Below are 16,764 nucleotides of genomic sequence, written 5' to 3'. Positions count from 1 at the left end.
TTCTACTGGGTGACATATGTAGAACCAAATACAGAATTATTTAAAAGCAAGTAAATACAAGATTAATCATTACAAGATAATTTGGGGACAAGATAATTTGGGGAGGAAGGTAGCACTAACAGATTGAGATTACCTTCAAGGAAAGGTAAAACTTGTGCTGAATCTTGGAGGAAACTAAACATTTTATGAGGTGGGAGTAATGGAAGCCTGCATTCTCAGCATAGGGAATAGCTGCTCTGAAGTCCCAGAAACCAGAGGCAGATTACCAGGAACAAGGGATAGAGAGTTGTTCAGTATGACTGGTATTTAGAGTACAGGAAAGGGAAAGAGCGATGCGAAATAAACAATCCAAGACAGGTTGTTATTAAAATGTAAAAGCTATTGAGTGACACACAGAAAGGTTAATAAGGAGCCACTAAAAATTTTCCAGTAGATGATAGAGTTGAGTGTAAGCTCTTTGAGGGCAGAATTTTTTTATTTTAATCTATTTTTTAAATTCCTAATAAATTACCTACTTAAGTCACTTATTTGTATATGTATTCCTTAAAATATATACAAAAATGAAACAATTAGAAGAAGCATGTCCCCTACTCAAAAATATTTTGTGGTTTCTTATAAAATACACATTCTTCTAAGGGTCACTTAATATCTTCTATAATTTGGGTCCAAGCTACCTTTGCTGACTTATTCACATCACACTTTCCCTTTGACATCACTAAAACAATTAAAAACAATGTTTTCTCATTGATTGATTGATTAGATTGTCTCAACTTACCATTGACTTTTATTATAAGTGTATGGTATGGTTCAGAAAGGATAATAGGAGCTGTAGTAGATTCAGATATAAGCTGCTTTCCTGGACCTTCACTAAGTAAGGAGTCCCTCTTCATCTAAGAAAGGCTGACCTCATGCTGAATTCCATATTTCAGTATTTGGCATTAGAGTAACACTCAGAAAGGCACACAGCAAAAGACTAATATAGGATAGTTAGTGTTTCTCAATGCCAGTCCTCAGTGTGTAGGAATTTCATTGTAATTTCATAAATTACATACCACTCCTGATGTGGGAAATATGTCACTAATACTTCCAGTAGCTACCCATTCTACTGTTATCCGACCGTAGGTTCCTTTTAAACGTTCAACATTCAAGGTTATCAAGTTATCCTGTTCCATTTCCTCCACTTGCTTATATAATGAATTCTGAAAAGGCAAAGGAATAACAAACATATTAGTCATTTGAAACAGTAGATCTAGATCTAGAATTCTGTTAATCAATATTATTGGACTTTTATAAGATTACAAGTCCTAGCTGGAATAAATACGATGATATTATAGTGAGATAAAACACCAGTTTGGGGGAGGTAGGAAGCATGGGTTCCAGTTCTTGTCTTGCCATGGCCCTTGAGGACATCATTAAAATTCTCCAGGTTCTAGTTTCCTCTTCTAGAAGAGGTAGATGGTCCCACAATGAATAGAATGCTGAGGCTAGGGTCATGAATGCCCAAGTCCAAATCTAACCTCAGACACATTAGCTGTCTGACTCTAGGAAAAGTCACTAACTCAGGCTCTGTCTGCCTCAATTTCCTCAACTGTCTAATGGAGATCCTAATAACACCTACTTTCCAAGACTGTCAGTCAGTCAACATTTATTAAGCACCCTCTATATGTCAGTCATTGTGGTAAGGTCTGTGAATATAAGGAAAAAACCAGTCCCTGCCCTCAAGGGGCTCACAATGTAATGGAGGAGACAACAAAAAATGCATCTGTACAAATAGACCACATGCAAAAAAAAGGGAAATAAAAATTAAAGAGAAAGGGTACTAGAATTAAGAGTTGTTGAGAAACACAACTAGAATATGGGATTTTATTAGAAGATTGGTTTTTCTGTGAAGATCAAGTGACAAAATATTTGTAAAGCATTTAACACTGTTTTTGGCACACAGACACTGAATAAATGTGTGTTTCCTTCCTTCCTGTGAAGGGTTTGAACTGAATAACGTATAATAATCAAAATAACACATTTTAGTTCTATGAATCTTAGCAATGGAAGTTTTTCTTCTCTTATGTTTCTTTTACCTCTAGAACTAGAATTAAAGAAATTCTGCTGATTCTCATTCCCTTCTCTGTAAACTTCTGTTGTTTTATATTTAGTTTATAAGACTGTAACTTCATTTCCCCTACCAGCAGTCTTTCTCTCTTGCTAGCTTTCTCATTTTCCTCATATTCGCCATCATACTCTCCAGGTGCTTTCTCTAATTCCATTCCCATTTTCAACTCTGTATGCTTGTAATGTGCCTTGCTTGATACCTGTAATATCCCTTCTCAACTGCATGCACTTCTTCCCTTCAAAATCATTTTTTTCTATGAAATCCTATTTAAATCACCACTGAATTCCCCTAAGACTTAGAACAATACAAAACACACAGCTTTTCAGGGCAGACTCTCCTCATCATCTTCTGGTTACATTATGTTCCAATGCTATTTAAAATGCTAAATCGTTGTGAAAGGATCATGTCTAGCTATATTTTATACAACATTTTAACATCATGTTACAGATGTTAGATAGTAATAAAATCATGCCCAAAGCAATCAAACATTCCCTGAGAAACTGTCACCATTTCTAAAATGTGCACATCATTTATTCACAAGGGACCACATAGCTCTTAGGAAGCCTTGCTTCCCTGGCTCTGTGCATTCAATTAATGAGGTTAGTCAATGAGGATTTGATGCAGCCAGAAAACACATGTGAAACTCTCATTAGTTGCTTTCCTTAATCAAATGTGCTATTGCCAGATTGTCCAGATTACATGAGGCCCTCATTAGCTAATTCCAGTTAACAGATTTAAAATGAAGCCAGATCTATTATCGAGGGTTACCTCAAGGTAATTCTATTCCTCCTCAGTATTGGGCAACAAGAAACTAACAAGAGTTCACTAAAAAGAACCCCGCATAACCCAAGTGACCAACAAAGTAGCATGCTTTCCTTCACACACAAGGACAATATGGATTCATAATCAACAGAATATATTTTGAGGTTGGGCTTTTTTGCTTTGTTTTGTTTTGCTTTGTTTTTTCCCCAGGACAGACACAAGATTCTGAGGGAGAGACTGGTTGTTTTTTGGTGGTGTTTTTTTTGTTTTTTGTTTTTTTTTTACTACCCATCAACTCCAGTTAACAGGGCTTTATAGCAAACTCATTCATAGATGTCTGTTGAATTGAAATTTACCTTTCTCCCTCTATTATGCAGACACCTCATTATCCATGGATACTATGAATTTCTAAGAAAACTGGCAAGGTTTTGGGGTGCCATCAATAGCTACAGAACAGAGTTTTTCTAATTTAAGTAGATTCTTGGAAAGTTAACTAACATGTAGAAACTGACTTATTTCATTGCCTCAGAACTCTGTACCAGAGAGGGTTAATCTGGAGTCCCTAAACTTGATTGGCTTTTAAAAAATATTTTGATTATTTCAAAACAATTGCCTTCCTTTATATTCCTATGTAGTTTTATTTTATGAGATTAACAACACACTGAAAAAAGAATCCATTGCCTTTTCCAGCTTGCCAAGAGGGTCTTTAAAACAAAAAATGTTAAGAATTCTTGGTATAGTGCAAGTGCAATAAGAAAAGAAAATAAATAATATTAACATGGGGGAAAAAGTCATAGGAGAGAAGAGATCAGCTTAAAATGAGAGAATAAATACCACTTAGGTGTTCAGTGCACTATTCATTTTTTAAAACAGTGATAGTAATTTGTGAACAAAATTATTCCAATAACTATATATTCATCAGGCCTCTTTCACAATATTAATGATTTCATCACTCACTTTAAGGCACACCCAAAGCAGGATGAGGTAAATAAAATCTGGATAACACATTATAAAGTATTTCTATATATTGCTTTTTTTATGAAAAGCACACAGATATCAGGGGGGAAGCTGATTGAGAGCCAGGCCTTGAGATGAGAGCTCCTAGGTTCAAATCTGGCCTCAGACACTTCCTAGCTATGTGACTCTGGGCGAGTAGCTTAACCCCCTTTGCCTAGCCCTTACTGCTATTCTGCTTTGGAATCAATACGTGATATTGATTCTAAGCCAGAACAAAAAGATTTAGGAACAAAACAAAATATATAAATACCAACAAAGTGAGTTTCCCTTTTTGTTTTAACAAAGTCAAATTGTTAATACAACACAAGGTGATTGTCTTCTGTTCCTTCTGTAGCACAAAGAGTTAGAATTGATATTAGGACTTAAATGTTTAGAATTTATCTGAGAATATAGTCTAGAAAGGAAAATCAAATTCCTGAAATAGTCTTATTTCTTGAAGGCATTCTGGGCTATTCCCAACCAGCAATACTCTTAGCTCCAGAACCGCTGAATAATTTTTTAGGGTCTAGAAGTATGAGGTAAGTACCCAAAGTTCCTCCATATGAGAATATAAAGAAACTTCCTGAAGTGGTCATATTATGTGAATTAACAACACATTAACTGAAACCAACTGCCATATTTTACATATTAATAACTTTGTATAATATGAATTCAAATACATGGAAACCAACTTTGATATGTTACTTTCCTGATTTCATTTTATACATGGAATTCACACAACTAAAAGAAGGCATATAAAATATTCCTGAATGTGAAATGGTGCTACAGAAATGCAAAATATTATTCCCACTTCTAAGGTCAGGAATTTTATACTAGTACCTGAGCAAACGCAATGACTCCATAGGCATCATCATTAGATGGAATAACTATTTTCACATAGTGATTAATACCAATCTCTGCTCCACCTTTGGGATTTTTAAGTTGAACTCTGAAAGATTCTTCTTCCTCTGGTATTATATCATCAAGAATATTGACTGCAATTATAGCTTCCCTGGATCCAGGTGTGAATATCAATTCACCTGAACTGGCATGAGAAATATACATACACATATATAAAAAGAGTACAAGATAAAATATAAAGAACATATAGGATAGATTGATCATACATAATCAATGTGTATGATCAAAACACCAATGAATGTCAACAACTGAAAAAAAAAAACAAAAATACTTCCCCTCAAAAGAAAACGTTCAAACTAGTAATATATTTTTGGCCAAATTGTGAATTTTAGATTTACTCCACCCTGCTTAGTCTAACAAAACAGGAATGTCTGCGCCCCTACTTAAGGATTAAGTATCTAGGAGGATGGCCTATGACAGACATGTGCTAGCAAATGACAAATCAGAAACAATTGACAGACCCTGGGGCTATCCTAAGTCAAGCCTAAGATATCATTGGTACGTGTGAGATACAGGAAAGTGATGTATAAACAGTCTATATATTTCACATAACATCCTCACTCCGGCCTCTTTTCATGGAGAGGTGGCTCTGGCAGCAGCATGCTGAGCATCTTGGCATCTTGGCGTGGTGAAAGCTATTGTCCAGGTTTGGCAGTGAGTTTGCTTGATACAATACTAGGAGAAGTTTAGTAGCTTAATTCTGGTGAGGCATCTTCACAGAGCTCTCTCAGAGTTTAGGCTGATTCTTTTCTCTTTTACCTTCCAAACACTATCCTCTTAGGAAAGCCTCTAATCTTCTGAAAAAACCTCGTGGCAGAGGTCTTTGAACTTCCCCTGGCACAGGCCAGGAGGGAGAAATTCTATACCCTTTCCCTCTCTCTTCTCCTTAATTCTTTCCCTCTATATTAATTAAACCACCATAAAATTTCCAAACTGACTTGGGTATTTTATTTGGGATATTCCCTGGTGACCAAATTAATTTAGATTGTCACAACCCTAAAATTACCCTTACAAAATATTGGGATGAATAATAACCAAACCTGGAGCATGTGAATATATCACTTCATTACTATGCATTCAAATTTTAAATAAAAAATATTTTGGTTCCAGACTTATGACTGGTTCTAATCCCAGAGCTCCAAGTAAGGAAACAGTCTAAACTAATGCAGAGAAACACATGGCCCAAATGCCACAGTTATGGAGAGCTTTCCTCTCCAGTAGCACCAAGAGGTTACATGACTTGCCCAAGTCACATAGCCAAGAAGTGTCTGAGTCAGGACTTCAACTTATTTCCTTCTGACTCCAAGGCTAGCTCCCTATCCTCTGCCATTCATTTAAGGGATACTGATCCAGAAGTATTAGAATATAAAATACAAAGTGCACTAAGATGCTCATTATAAAATGTGAAGCCTACCTGGGAATAAAATCAGATTGTTCTGAGATATAGGACAGCTCATAGACCTGTGAGTGAAGGGCTCCTGCTAGAACAATGAGATTTTTGCTGGAATTCAGTGATTTCACAGTAACAGACGCTGCATCGTTAGCAGAAGGTGCTCCCAAAACAAAAGAGAATTGATTCAACTCTGAACTCCAGCAGTAAAGGGCAGATTCAGCTTTGCCAACGAGAAGTATGTGGACTGTCAGGAGTGAAGAAAAGGAAGGAAAAAGAAAAATGACATCAGTAATGAGTGGCCTTTAAAAATGCTATGGAACCGCGTGGGCTATGGGAGAGGTGGTGGGAGGGTGGGAAGGGAAGAAAAGAAAATTATCTTTGTTTCCAATGAATAATGTTTGGAAATGACCAAATAAAAATTTTAAAATTTTAAAAAAATTTTTAAATGCTATGGAACAACAACAACAATATGGCTATCAGTCCATTATCCATTTGAAAGGTTTCCTAAATCGCAGGTAGATCTACATCACTCCCCTATTAAAAAAAACTCCAGTGGCTCCCTATCAGTTCCATTTTCAAATATAAAATCATCTGTCTGGTATTCAAAGAATTTCATAATCTCCTCCCAACACACCTTTCCGGGCTTCTTATACTTTACATTCCATCCCATACTATGTAAATCAATAGCTATACTAAAGAGATAAAAAGAGACTCAAAATGCTCTTAGCCAACAAACACCTGATTTCCTACCTAAGCAGAAAAACATGAAAGCCAAAAGCAGTCCTAACGTAGATATAAATCCATCTGTAAGATTTGATACAATTGGATATGGGAAGAATATGAACGATGTTGCCTCATTAAAAATAAAAAAGGAGGGTGGGGGGAGAAGAAGGAGAGGGAGAGGGAGATGGGAGATAGAGAGACAGAGCAGGTAAAGGGAGAGGGAGGAGGAAAGGAGGGAAGGAGAGAAGGAGTAGAAGATGTGATACCTGCTGAGACAATATTGAGGCTAAAAGAACCACAAAGTTTTGTAGCTGGGACATCAGTGACATAGTAATATTGCTGACTATTCTAAAGAAGATAGCTATAAAGGAGAAATGTGAAAGGAATAGAAAATGAATATCTGTTCTCTAATGAATGCTATTGTGCTATAAGAACTGATAAAAGGAAGGATTTCACAGAAAGCTGGGAAGACTTGTTGGAAAAGGTAGAGGACCAGTAGAACAATTTTTACAAATGATAATATTGTAAGGAAGAATAACTTTGAGAGACTTATAAACATTTAGGGATCTTTTACACAATTCCAGAGAACTGATGATGAGGCACATTGCTCACCTCCAGCCAAAGAGGAAATGGACTCAGGGTGAAGAATGAGACATTTTTTTTTTTAATGACCAATATGGGAATTAGTTTTGTATAACCATGCATACTTGTTACCAGAGCGTTGTTTTATCTTTATTGAGGAAAAAATAAATTTAAAATGAAAAATAAACATAATGCCAGGACATCTTATTATATTAAGTTTAGTTGGTGATAAGAACATTTACAGACAGCACACCACTCGGGACAAAAGGGAAAGAGAAGGTTCAGTGAAAGAGTTATCTGCTGAATTCTCCATCTTCTGCTCTACTGATATCCTCTTTCTTGAAGATCTCATTTAGTCTTAAACTAGAACTTTTACTTCTACACAAATGACTCTCAAATCTGCATCTCCTGTCCAGTGCTCTAACGTTAGGATCCACAGCTCTTATTGCCTGATAAAATTTCTATCAATTTAAAATGTTGAAATTAAAACACATTTCTTTAAAAAAAAAAAAACTTCCTCTTATCTTGCCCTTTTTAATCAATAGTACCATCATTTTCCAGGTTACCCATTCTTGGAAGTTTGAAGTTAATGCTTATCTGACACTTAATACCCTGGTAATCTGGACAGGCCTCATTACCTTTGGGATTCAAAGCCTCCTACGATATGATTCTAATATTCACCCCTTCTACATTATCTTCTTTTTTTTTTTTTTTGCAAAATCAGAATTGTGATTTGATGTATGACAAACTCCCAATGAGGAAGCTTCAAGCTTTAGGGCACTGACAGGGGCACTAAAGAGTACCACGTGTAACTCTGGACAGGTATTTGTCTGCTCACACCAAAATTTGGACCCAGATCTTCCTGACTGCAAGACTACCAGTTCTTTATCCACTCCACTCCACTGCCTCATTTCCTGCAACAACCCTGCACAAACACTCAGTTCTTGTGCAGTGGGTCTATTTAAGTCTTCCTTGTTTCTTCTTGGAACTCTGACAGTATGCTTTGTTTCTGCTATTCATTTGGCGAATTATGATGAGAATTTTGCATTTTATTCGTTTTACATGCATTTATTCTGTCCTAGCCCTTTTCTTTCCCTCCTTCCATTAACCAACTAAAAAATAAAATAAAAGAACACCCTTATAACAAATTCTAGCAAAACAAATGACCACATTGGTTTTAACCCAAAATGTATGTCTCATTCGACATTATAAATCACCTCTCTGGAAGAAAGTGAGTATGAGTAGCATGATTTATTTTATGACCCCTGGCATCATGGTTCATCATTTCATGGATCAGATTTCTACTCTTTCAAAATTGTTTTTCATCACAAAGCTCTTGTCATTGTAGAAATTATTCTCCAAATTCCACTCACTTTACCCTGAATCAGTTAAGAGAAATCCTTATTTCTTCTGAAACTATGCAATTTGTTATTTCTAATGGTATGGTAATATTCATATATCATTATTATTTAATTAACCATTCTCCAATATAGGGGTACTCCTCTAGTTTTCAGTCTTCTATTACTATGAAGAACAGTTATAAATGATTTTGTATACACAATGCTTTTCTTCTTCCTTTGATTTCTTTTGGTTACTGCCCTATTAGTGTGATTGGATCAAGGGTTATACAGTTTGGTGTGATTTAGGGGCACAGTGCTAAATTGCTTTCCAGGATGTTTGGACCAATTCCCAGATATACAAACAAGACATTTAAAATGTCTGTTTCCTCCACTCTGTTATTTTATTCTTTTGGCATTTTACCAAAAAAATGGGCATTAGATAGAACTTCAAAATTGCTTTAATTTGTATTTCTTTAATTATTAATGATTTGAAGCATTTTTTCATATAATTGTTGATAGCTTAAATTTCTTTATTTGAAAACTGACCATCCATATTCTTTGACCATTTATCAACTGGGGAAGGACCCAATCTTAAAAATGTGAATCTTTTAAATGAAACCTATAAAGTTGTTTTCCCAGTTACATGTTTCCATTCTAAATTTTAGCTGTATTGTCTTTATTTTTGTAAATACTTTTAAATCTTATATAATTGAAACAGTGTATTTTATCTTCTATGGTCCTCTCTTTCCTTTGCTTAGGGCATAAATTCTTTCTCTATACATAAATTTGAAAGATAACTTATTTCTTGCTATTCTACAATGTATTTATTATTAAATGTACATGTATGTTTCCACAAAGACACCAGTTGCATCAAAACAAGGATTTCCTTGCATCCCCAGCTGCTATAATGATGACTTATACATAATAGAAATTTTAACAAATATCTGTTGCTCTGTTGACATAGTAGGTATCTGAAGTTATAATAAAAGATGGCATTGCCCAGTTACTAATATGAGGGATAAAGAAAATAACAAAGGAAGTATTTCTGGAGGATTCTCACATCAGGCTGGCTTATAAGGGCCAACCTAAAGACATTGCATTGTAAATAAACATTAATTTTCTAATTCTAAACTCAGCAATGATTAGAAATAGCAATTCTCTATCTTCTTATAATTTCATAACACATAAAGGGAAATTAGTGTCATGCCTCAAATTTTCAAAGGTAGAGTAAGATAGAGAAAGAAAGTATATTACTAACTTTTCCCTTTAACAACTCTTGTCATTTGTTTAATTATTTTTGTTTCATTTAAATTGTATATGCTAAACTGGAGAAAAAGTTGAGGAGACTGAGTGAATTATAAAGATTCTCCAATTCCAGGAAGATCAGAAATAGTTCTTAACCAAAAACCCCAATTGAAGTCTACATCAATTATTTTATATTCTATTAAACATAATTTAAATATCTTTATTCCTACAATCCTGTACCTATAAAATGAATTAAGACTAATTAAGACTAAATTAATTTTATTATTGTCATTTCCTAAAAGGACTGGTTACAATTAGAATAAGTACACAAACATAAAGCCAAACCTATTCCTGAGGTAGGTGTGAAGGAGTGGATCCTGTTAACAGCACCAAAATCTAAGGACTGAAAATATCTTAAAGAAGATTGTCCTGTTTCCCAGATGAAAATATCAATTGCACTCTTGCCTCCTGCAAGAAGAGAATAAAAGTAAAAACTGAAGGCAAAAGTTAGAGAGAAAACAATAAAATTACCCAGGGGAAAACACCCATAATAATAGAATGTTAAATTTAGTAAAGAAAATATAACTAAGGTGACAATAGGCCATACACTACAACAAAATATATTTATAGTTAACTACTTAAAACTAACTAATAGTAAACAGGAACACTGAGGTAAAACAATGTTTGACTACGTTGGAAAAACAGTTAATTTTCCCCTTTGAATGTATAGTACTAAGTGGAAGAATATTTCAAATTTAGAGAGAGTTTCAAAAAAACTACTTTACCACCTCCCGGTCCCTAAACATTACAGATCACTGACACTTAATTTTGCAAGGCCAGCTTGCAAAGTTAAAATAGACCAGAAGTAACTTTAAGCCTACATGTCTAAAATTTTATCATGATGAATTTTATATTATTAATATAAAACTATCAAGGTCAAATTTATTTTCAATTCTTCTCTGGTAACAGTAGTGGCTCAAAAACCTAAGCCTGGACCAAAAAACTGTTAAAGTATGTTTCCAATTCCTTTGTCACTTCACACTATGACAGAGCTTAAGTCATGTAGCTCTGGGTCCCTTTCCATTTCCATCTATAAAACCACACGTCATCATCTATCTCAAAGAAATATTTTTATGGATTAACTAAAAAATTATTGTTAAGCAATTTTCTCATATAAAGTACCATATGAATACTAGATGATTTCAATAATAGCTACAAGTGCGTCTGCTAAGGCTGTATTTTATTACCTAGAAACATTCCTTTGGCAAAAATTAAGTAGATGTCATCTCCTGAAGTCAAAGCCTCCACATGCACTGTCCCAATAACAGACACTTCTTGGAAGCGGCTAAATTCACTGCCTGACCATCTGAACAAAATGGAATTTAGTCCAGGGTCAGAAGGAGACACAGCTAGGAACATGGACCCTCCTCTGGGAAACAAGGTCATGCTCAGCACTCCATGAATGGGAAGTTTTTGATGCAGCACAAAGCTTCCACTAACCCATCTGAAGACCTGTAGGAGATGTTCAAAAGCAAAGTCATCTTAAACTGGGACCTTAGAGTTTTTTGACAGCCTAATATATCAACTAGTGCTTTTCTGAGGACCCCTTTTATTGTACCTGAAACTCAAGAATAATTTTATAAACCAAACAGCTTTGTTTGTTTCTTTTTGTTTGTTTGTTGTTGTTTTTTCCAAAAATGAGAGGGAAATCAACTTCTTAGGCAGGGAGAAAAATGAGTCTCAGATGGGTACTGATGCAAAATTGCTTTCTTTTCCTATTTGTTTGTTGGGTTATTTGGAATTGAACCAATTTCTAAAATCATTAGACCTACAGGATCTTAGTGTTCACAGCAAACTAATTGTTATGTGAATTTAAAAGAAAGTTACAAAATGTGAATTAAAGCACTGGAAAAAAATCTCACTTTGATCAATAGTAACTGGTAATATAATATTAGCCCATTTATGAAACAAAAGAATAATCAGAAAATACCTCATCATCCCTGAGAAGGAGTCATCAGGCTCAAACCTGATCTCAACAATGACAACGCATCTAGTCTTGGGGGGGGGAGGCATCTTGTTCTTGTCTCAAGCAAGAACAGTGGCAACAGTCTATTCAATTTTCCAGGCTTTCAACCAAACTACTTTTCTGGGAAAACTGACTTAATTAATTTTATAAAAAGAAACAACATCTAATCAGTCTGCAATAAATCCATGACTAAGTTTCCATTTTTTTTTATTAGCCATTTAAGTATGGTTTTGATTTAATCCTGAGCATGAAGCTAGATTTTTTTTCTAAACATAGAAAAAGATCAAACCTGAGTTAACTCAGAATCATCCCTCTGACTTGCAATAATCAAAAAATGTTGATTGGTAGAAGTAAAATGTTTTACTTGACTGCTTTCTGGAACGAGAATTGTCTGTTCCTATAAGGAAGACATAGCAATACAATTAAAATAAAGAAAAAGAGAACCGAATGAAAAATCACATAATTAACATTATGAGCTTAAGTTTTCAAGCAACACAAAGTAGAAAACTGTGAGTTCTAGGTATATATTAGTTTCTTGTAGATATCTGGAGGAAGACAAGATAAGTATCTTGTGATTCTATGATTCTTTGGTCCTATCTAAAGAAACATGACAAATTGCTTTAGAAGATTGATCAGGATGATGAGGGGATTTCCATGATAAATTTGATGAACTCCCTCAATCACAGGACACAGTCTTTGTCTCGGACCAGGAAAGTCCCATCCCATGGAGAAAGAGGGCAGCTTCAAAGGCTCTTTGCTAGGAGGAAAGGATGTATGTCAGGGACTATGGTTTTCACTAAGATGAGGCAGGAGCTTGTCCTTGTCAGGGGACTCATCCCTCTGAAGTAACCTACACAAGTAAAAAAGTCACTTTGATCAGCTCTTTTTTTTTCTTTTTTTCTCCATATTTCCCTCAATTACAGTTGGACAACAAAGCAGGTCTGTGTATTGGAAAGGGATTTCAATTTCTAAGGAAATGTGATCCCCAAATCGAGCCTGATAGCCAGAAAAATGCATATTCCAGGGCAACCCTGACCCAAGTGTAAACCCATATTTAAAAGATAAGGGGAAAGAGCAGCTGTGTGACTCAGTGGATTGAGAGCCAGGCCCAGAGATAGGAGGTCCTGCGTTCAAATCTGGCCTCAAACACTTCCCAGCTGTGTAACCCTGGGTAAGTCACTTGACCCCCATTGCCTAGCCCTTACCACTACTCTTTGGCTTTGGAGCTAATATACTGTATTGATTCTAAGATGGAAGGTAAAGGTTTAAAAAAAATAACAGGAGAGGCAGCTAGGTAGCATAATGATAGAGCCCCAAATCTGGAGTTAGGAGGATCTGGGTTCAAATCTGACCTTAGATACTTTCTAGCTATGTGACACTCAGCAAGTCACTCAACCCCCATTGCCTAGTCTTTGCTGCTCTTCTGTCTTAGAACTGATACTAAGACAAAAGATAAAGGCAGAGTCCCTGAGCAACAAACCTCTAGGAAAAAGGTCATCAGGTAGCTTCTGCAGCCAGAAAAACCACAAAAGTTAAAGCCACACTATAAAGGAAAAAGAAGTTCGGAGTTTGCTGGACCTAATTATTACAATGAGTAATGCAGACAGTCCATTTTGAGGGAAAAGGAAATTGATGTTGAGGAGCTCCATAGTATATTTCCCTTCTGCGTGAGTTTCAGTCCTCAGAATAGTACCACAAGCCCAAATTGGATCGCTCAAGCAAGTGGGGAAAAAAATGACACCAGAACATCAATGTGCTGTTTATTCAGCAATTTCACTATCTGTTTGCCTCCTTGGGAGCATCCCAAATCACGGGGGCCACTGAATTTTGGAGGGGCTGCATAGCACCTCATGGGAAATCTAAGGATCCATCAGAAACTCGATGTGTTGCTCCTATGGCAAGCCCCAATTCAGTTCCTCCCAAGAGGATGGCTCTAATTGTTCTACTTTTTGTATTTGTTTATGGGCTGCTATGTGTCCTCTGATTCACTTTTGTGTTCCGATGTGCCCTTATGGGCTCCTCATTGATCTTCGGATCTTCCAGGGGCGATCCGGGCTGTCCTCTGCAGCCACAGGCATCCTAAGTGTCTGCACAGAAACGAGGGAAGCCTAGCATTTGAGAAACTCGGACTCAGAGGGGCTGGGGTCACAAGTTTACACACCTTGCAGCAGAAATGCTTATGCACAAAACTATTCAATGTTTACCAGGAATAATTTGAGCTCGGATGTGACAGTGTAGATGCTGTTCCTAGAAGGTTTCTCTCCTTCTTTTTCTCCATGAGTAATCACAAGGTAGGGGGAACCATGGATGGAAAATGTCTCACAGCTTTTTGGATTTTGTACATTAATATCCTAAAAAGTAAACAATAAGAAAAACAGTGAGAAATATATGCTACCAAATTGACAAATACAGGTAAATTAATTTATCTAAAAATTTAAAAATCAGCATTTACCTCAACTGTAACAAAAATTCCTTGCCATCGGTAAAGGGAAGAAAGTTGCTGCGAAGATGTTCTTAACATTATAGCATATACTGATTCTCCTAATGTAAAGAAACACCAACTAGAGGCCGGATCAAAACTTTGAAAGACAGATAATACATTGTTCATTCCCCCTGGAAAAAGAGAGGAAAAACATGTTTTACTAATGAGAAAAAATTTTAATATTTATATGTTTTTTCTAACTTTAATGAAAGATCCTTTTTGGACTAAGAGATCAATCTATAACTATATTTCTGAAATGTCTATTAGTTCAGTTGCAGGTCTTGCCCAGGCCAAAATATTTTTAAGTAATTCTAACAAATAATTTCAAATTCTAATATTTTTAAAATTACTTTGCTGGGCTATTTAAGGTAGTGATTTGAAAAAGCTTTCTACACTCGCCTTCCCCAAAAATAAACAACAAAACATGAAGCATTATGTCTGAATCATAAAAGCTTGCATCAGAATAACTGCATTAGAAATTGCATAGAAATTGCATATGAAATGGCGTATGGAGAACTGATGAAAAATATATTAACGGTTCTCAAATTTCCATCATCCAATTGCACATGAAAATAACTAAGAAAAAAATTTTAATGATCTGAATGACATGCAGTATTAATTTGAAAATGGTCAACCAATCTCCATGGATGTATGCATGTACATATGTATGTATGTATGTATGTTTTATATATTTTTCCTCGTCTCCCTTTGTCTGCCAAAGGTATAAAGTTGAATTCTACTAACTTAAATATCTGTATGATGTAACTTCATATGCATATATGTATAGTATATGTATATATATTTGCTGAGACTATGGTTACTTCATCTTTGTCAAATGCAGTGCCATGCTTTTTTTTTTAAACCTTTACCTTGCATTTTGGAGTCAATACTGTATATTGGCTCCAAGGCAGAAGAGTGGTAAGGGCTAGGCAATGGGGGTCAAGTGACTTGCCCAGGGTCACACAGCTGGGAAGTGTCTGAGGCCAGATTTGGGCCTAGGACTTCCCATATCTAGGTCTGACACTCAACCACTAAGCTACCCAGCTGCCCTGCCCCATGCTTTTTGAATTGAGTAAAGAAGAAAACAAAAGAAAAAAAAATAATGAGTAAAAGACCTGTTAAAAAGGCACACATTAATATGCAGCATATCTCAGGTATTATTTCAGGAAATAAGGACCCTACTGATCATTTCATAAGTTTGTTCAGTTCAATATTGTCAAATATTTTTTAAAAATTTAAGATAATATCTGACAAATATCATAATAGCCTTGTGTTCTGTAGCTGGCACACCAGGTCAAAGCTTTTCAACTAAAAATATGATATATCCAACAAAATCCTGAAGTATATAAGAGAGAATAAGATAATTCAAATACATTTATTGTAGTATAGCATACTAATTAAATAAACTAAAAATTTCCACATTTCTTAATTATTAAAATTATTTTACAGTTAAAAGTAAATACCCTTCAGACTGACTTCTCTACTGAAACAATTTTTTAAAATTGGAAATTTTCACCATATGGGTCCTCTACCTTTGGAGATCCCCAATAAATGGCATAAATGTTGACCTAAACTTTATCTGTAGATTAGTAACTATGCTGACACTATGCCTGCTAAATCAAGCAATCATACTCTTAAAGACCTTTAATACTGTGAACTTTAAAAATTACTCCACCCTACTTAGACCGTACTTTAGGGGAAGATAAAGTTGTAATCTCCTGATTGAACAATGAAGGTACTTAGTTCTCACCTTATAGTGAAGCTAGAACTTTAACTTAAGTCTATTTTTAGATCTAATACAAAAAGGTGTTAAGTAACTATAAAGGTTAAATTAATCACAAAAAGGTCTAGTAACTTACAAAAGGTGAACTTATCAAAGAAGTATTAAGTAACTCTAAAGATATAATCAAATCAAAGAAGGTGAGAACTAAAAGTATGGGCAGTCCTGGAGAAAAAGCCTTTATTGTGATTGGTAGATGTGAAAATTTATAGGAAGAGACAAAAGGATGAAAGGTCTATATATTTGAGATTTTTCATCCTTCAAGGACTTTCTCTCTCTCTCTTTCCCTGATTGGTGGTGGAGAGTTAGCTGAGAGCTGCGTGCTGAGCCTTTTGGCATCTTAGCATGGCTACAAGCTATTGTCCAGTTCAGTGGTGAGTTTCTGGATAAATTTTCCTCCTTTACTT

At 35.4% G+C, this 16,764-nt stretch overlaps 1 protein-coding gene across 1 annotated transcript in view; it reads right to left on the bottom strand.

Annotated features, from left to right (window-relative positions):
• The window catches only part of ADGRV1 (adhesion G protein-coupled receptor V1), a 778,411-nt gene that overhangs the window by 571,687 nt on the left and 189,960 nt on the right, over positions 1–16,764 (bottom strand). Inside the window, exons 46-53 of the mRNA XM_001366741.4 lie at positions 14,548–14,708; positions 14,300–14,446; positions 12,385–12,492; positions 11,317–11,581; positions 10,415–10,537; positions 6,201–6,423; positions 4,706–4,910; positions 1,053–1,199 (exon numbers count right to left, since the gene is read on the bottom strand). Coding sequence (XP_001366778.3) covers positions 1,053–1,199; positions 4,706–4,910; positions 6,201–6,423; positions 10,415–10,537; positions 11,317–11,581; positions 12,385–12,492; positions 14,300–14,446; positions 14,548–14,708 — 1,379 coding nt within the window. The remainder of the gene's footprint in view (positions 1–1,052; positions 1,200–4,705; positions 4,911–6,200; positions 6,424–10,414; positions 10,538–11,316; positions 11,582–12,384; positions 12,493–14,299; positions 14,447–14,547; positions 14,709–16,764) is intronic.

The sequence above is a fragment of the Monodelphis domestica genome, chromosome 3 (assembly GCF_027887165.1).
Source record: "Monodelphis domestica isolate mMonDom1 chromosome 3, mMonDom1.pri, whole genome shotgun sequence".
Taxonomy (NCBI): domain Eukaryota; kingdom Metazoa; phylum Chordata; class Mammalia; order Didelphimorphia; family Didelphidae; genus Monodelphis; species Monodelphis domestica.
This window is presented reverse-complemented; position numbering and strand designations above follow the sequence as displayed.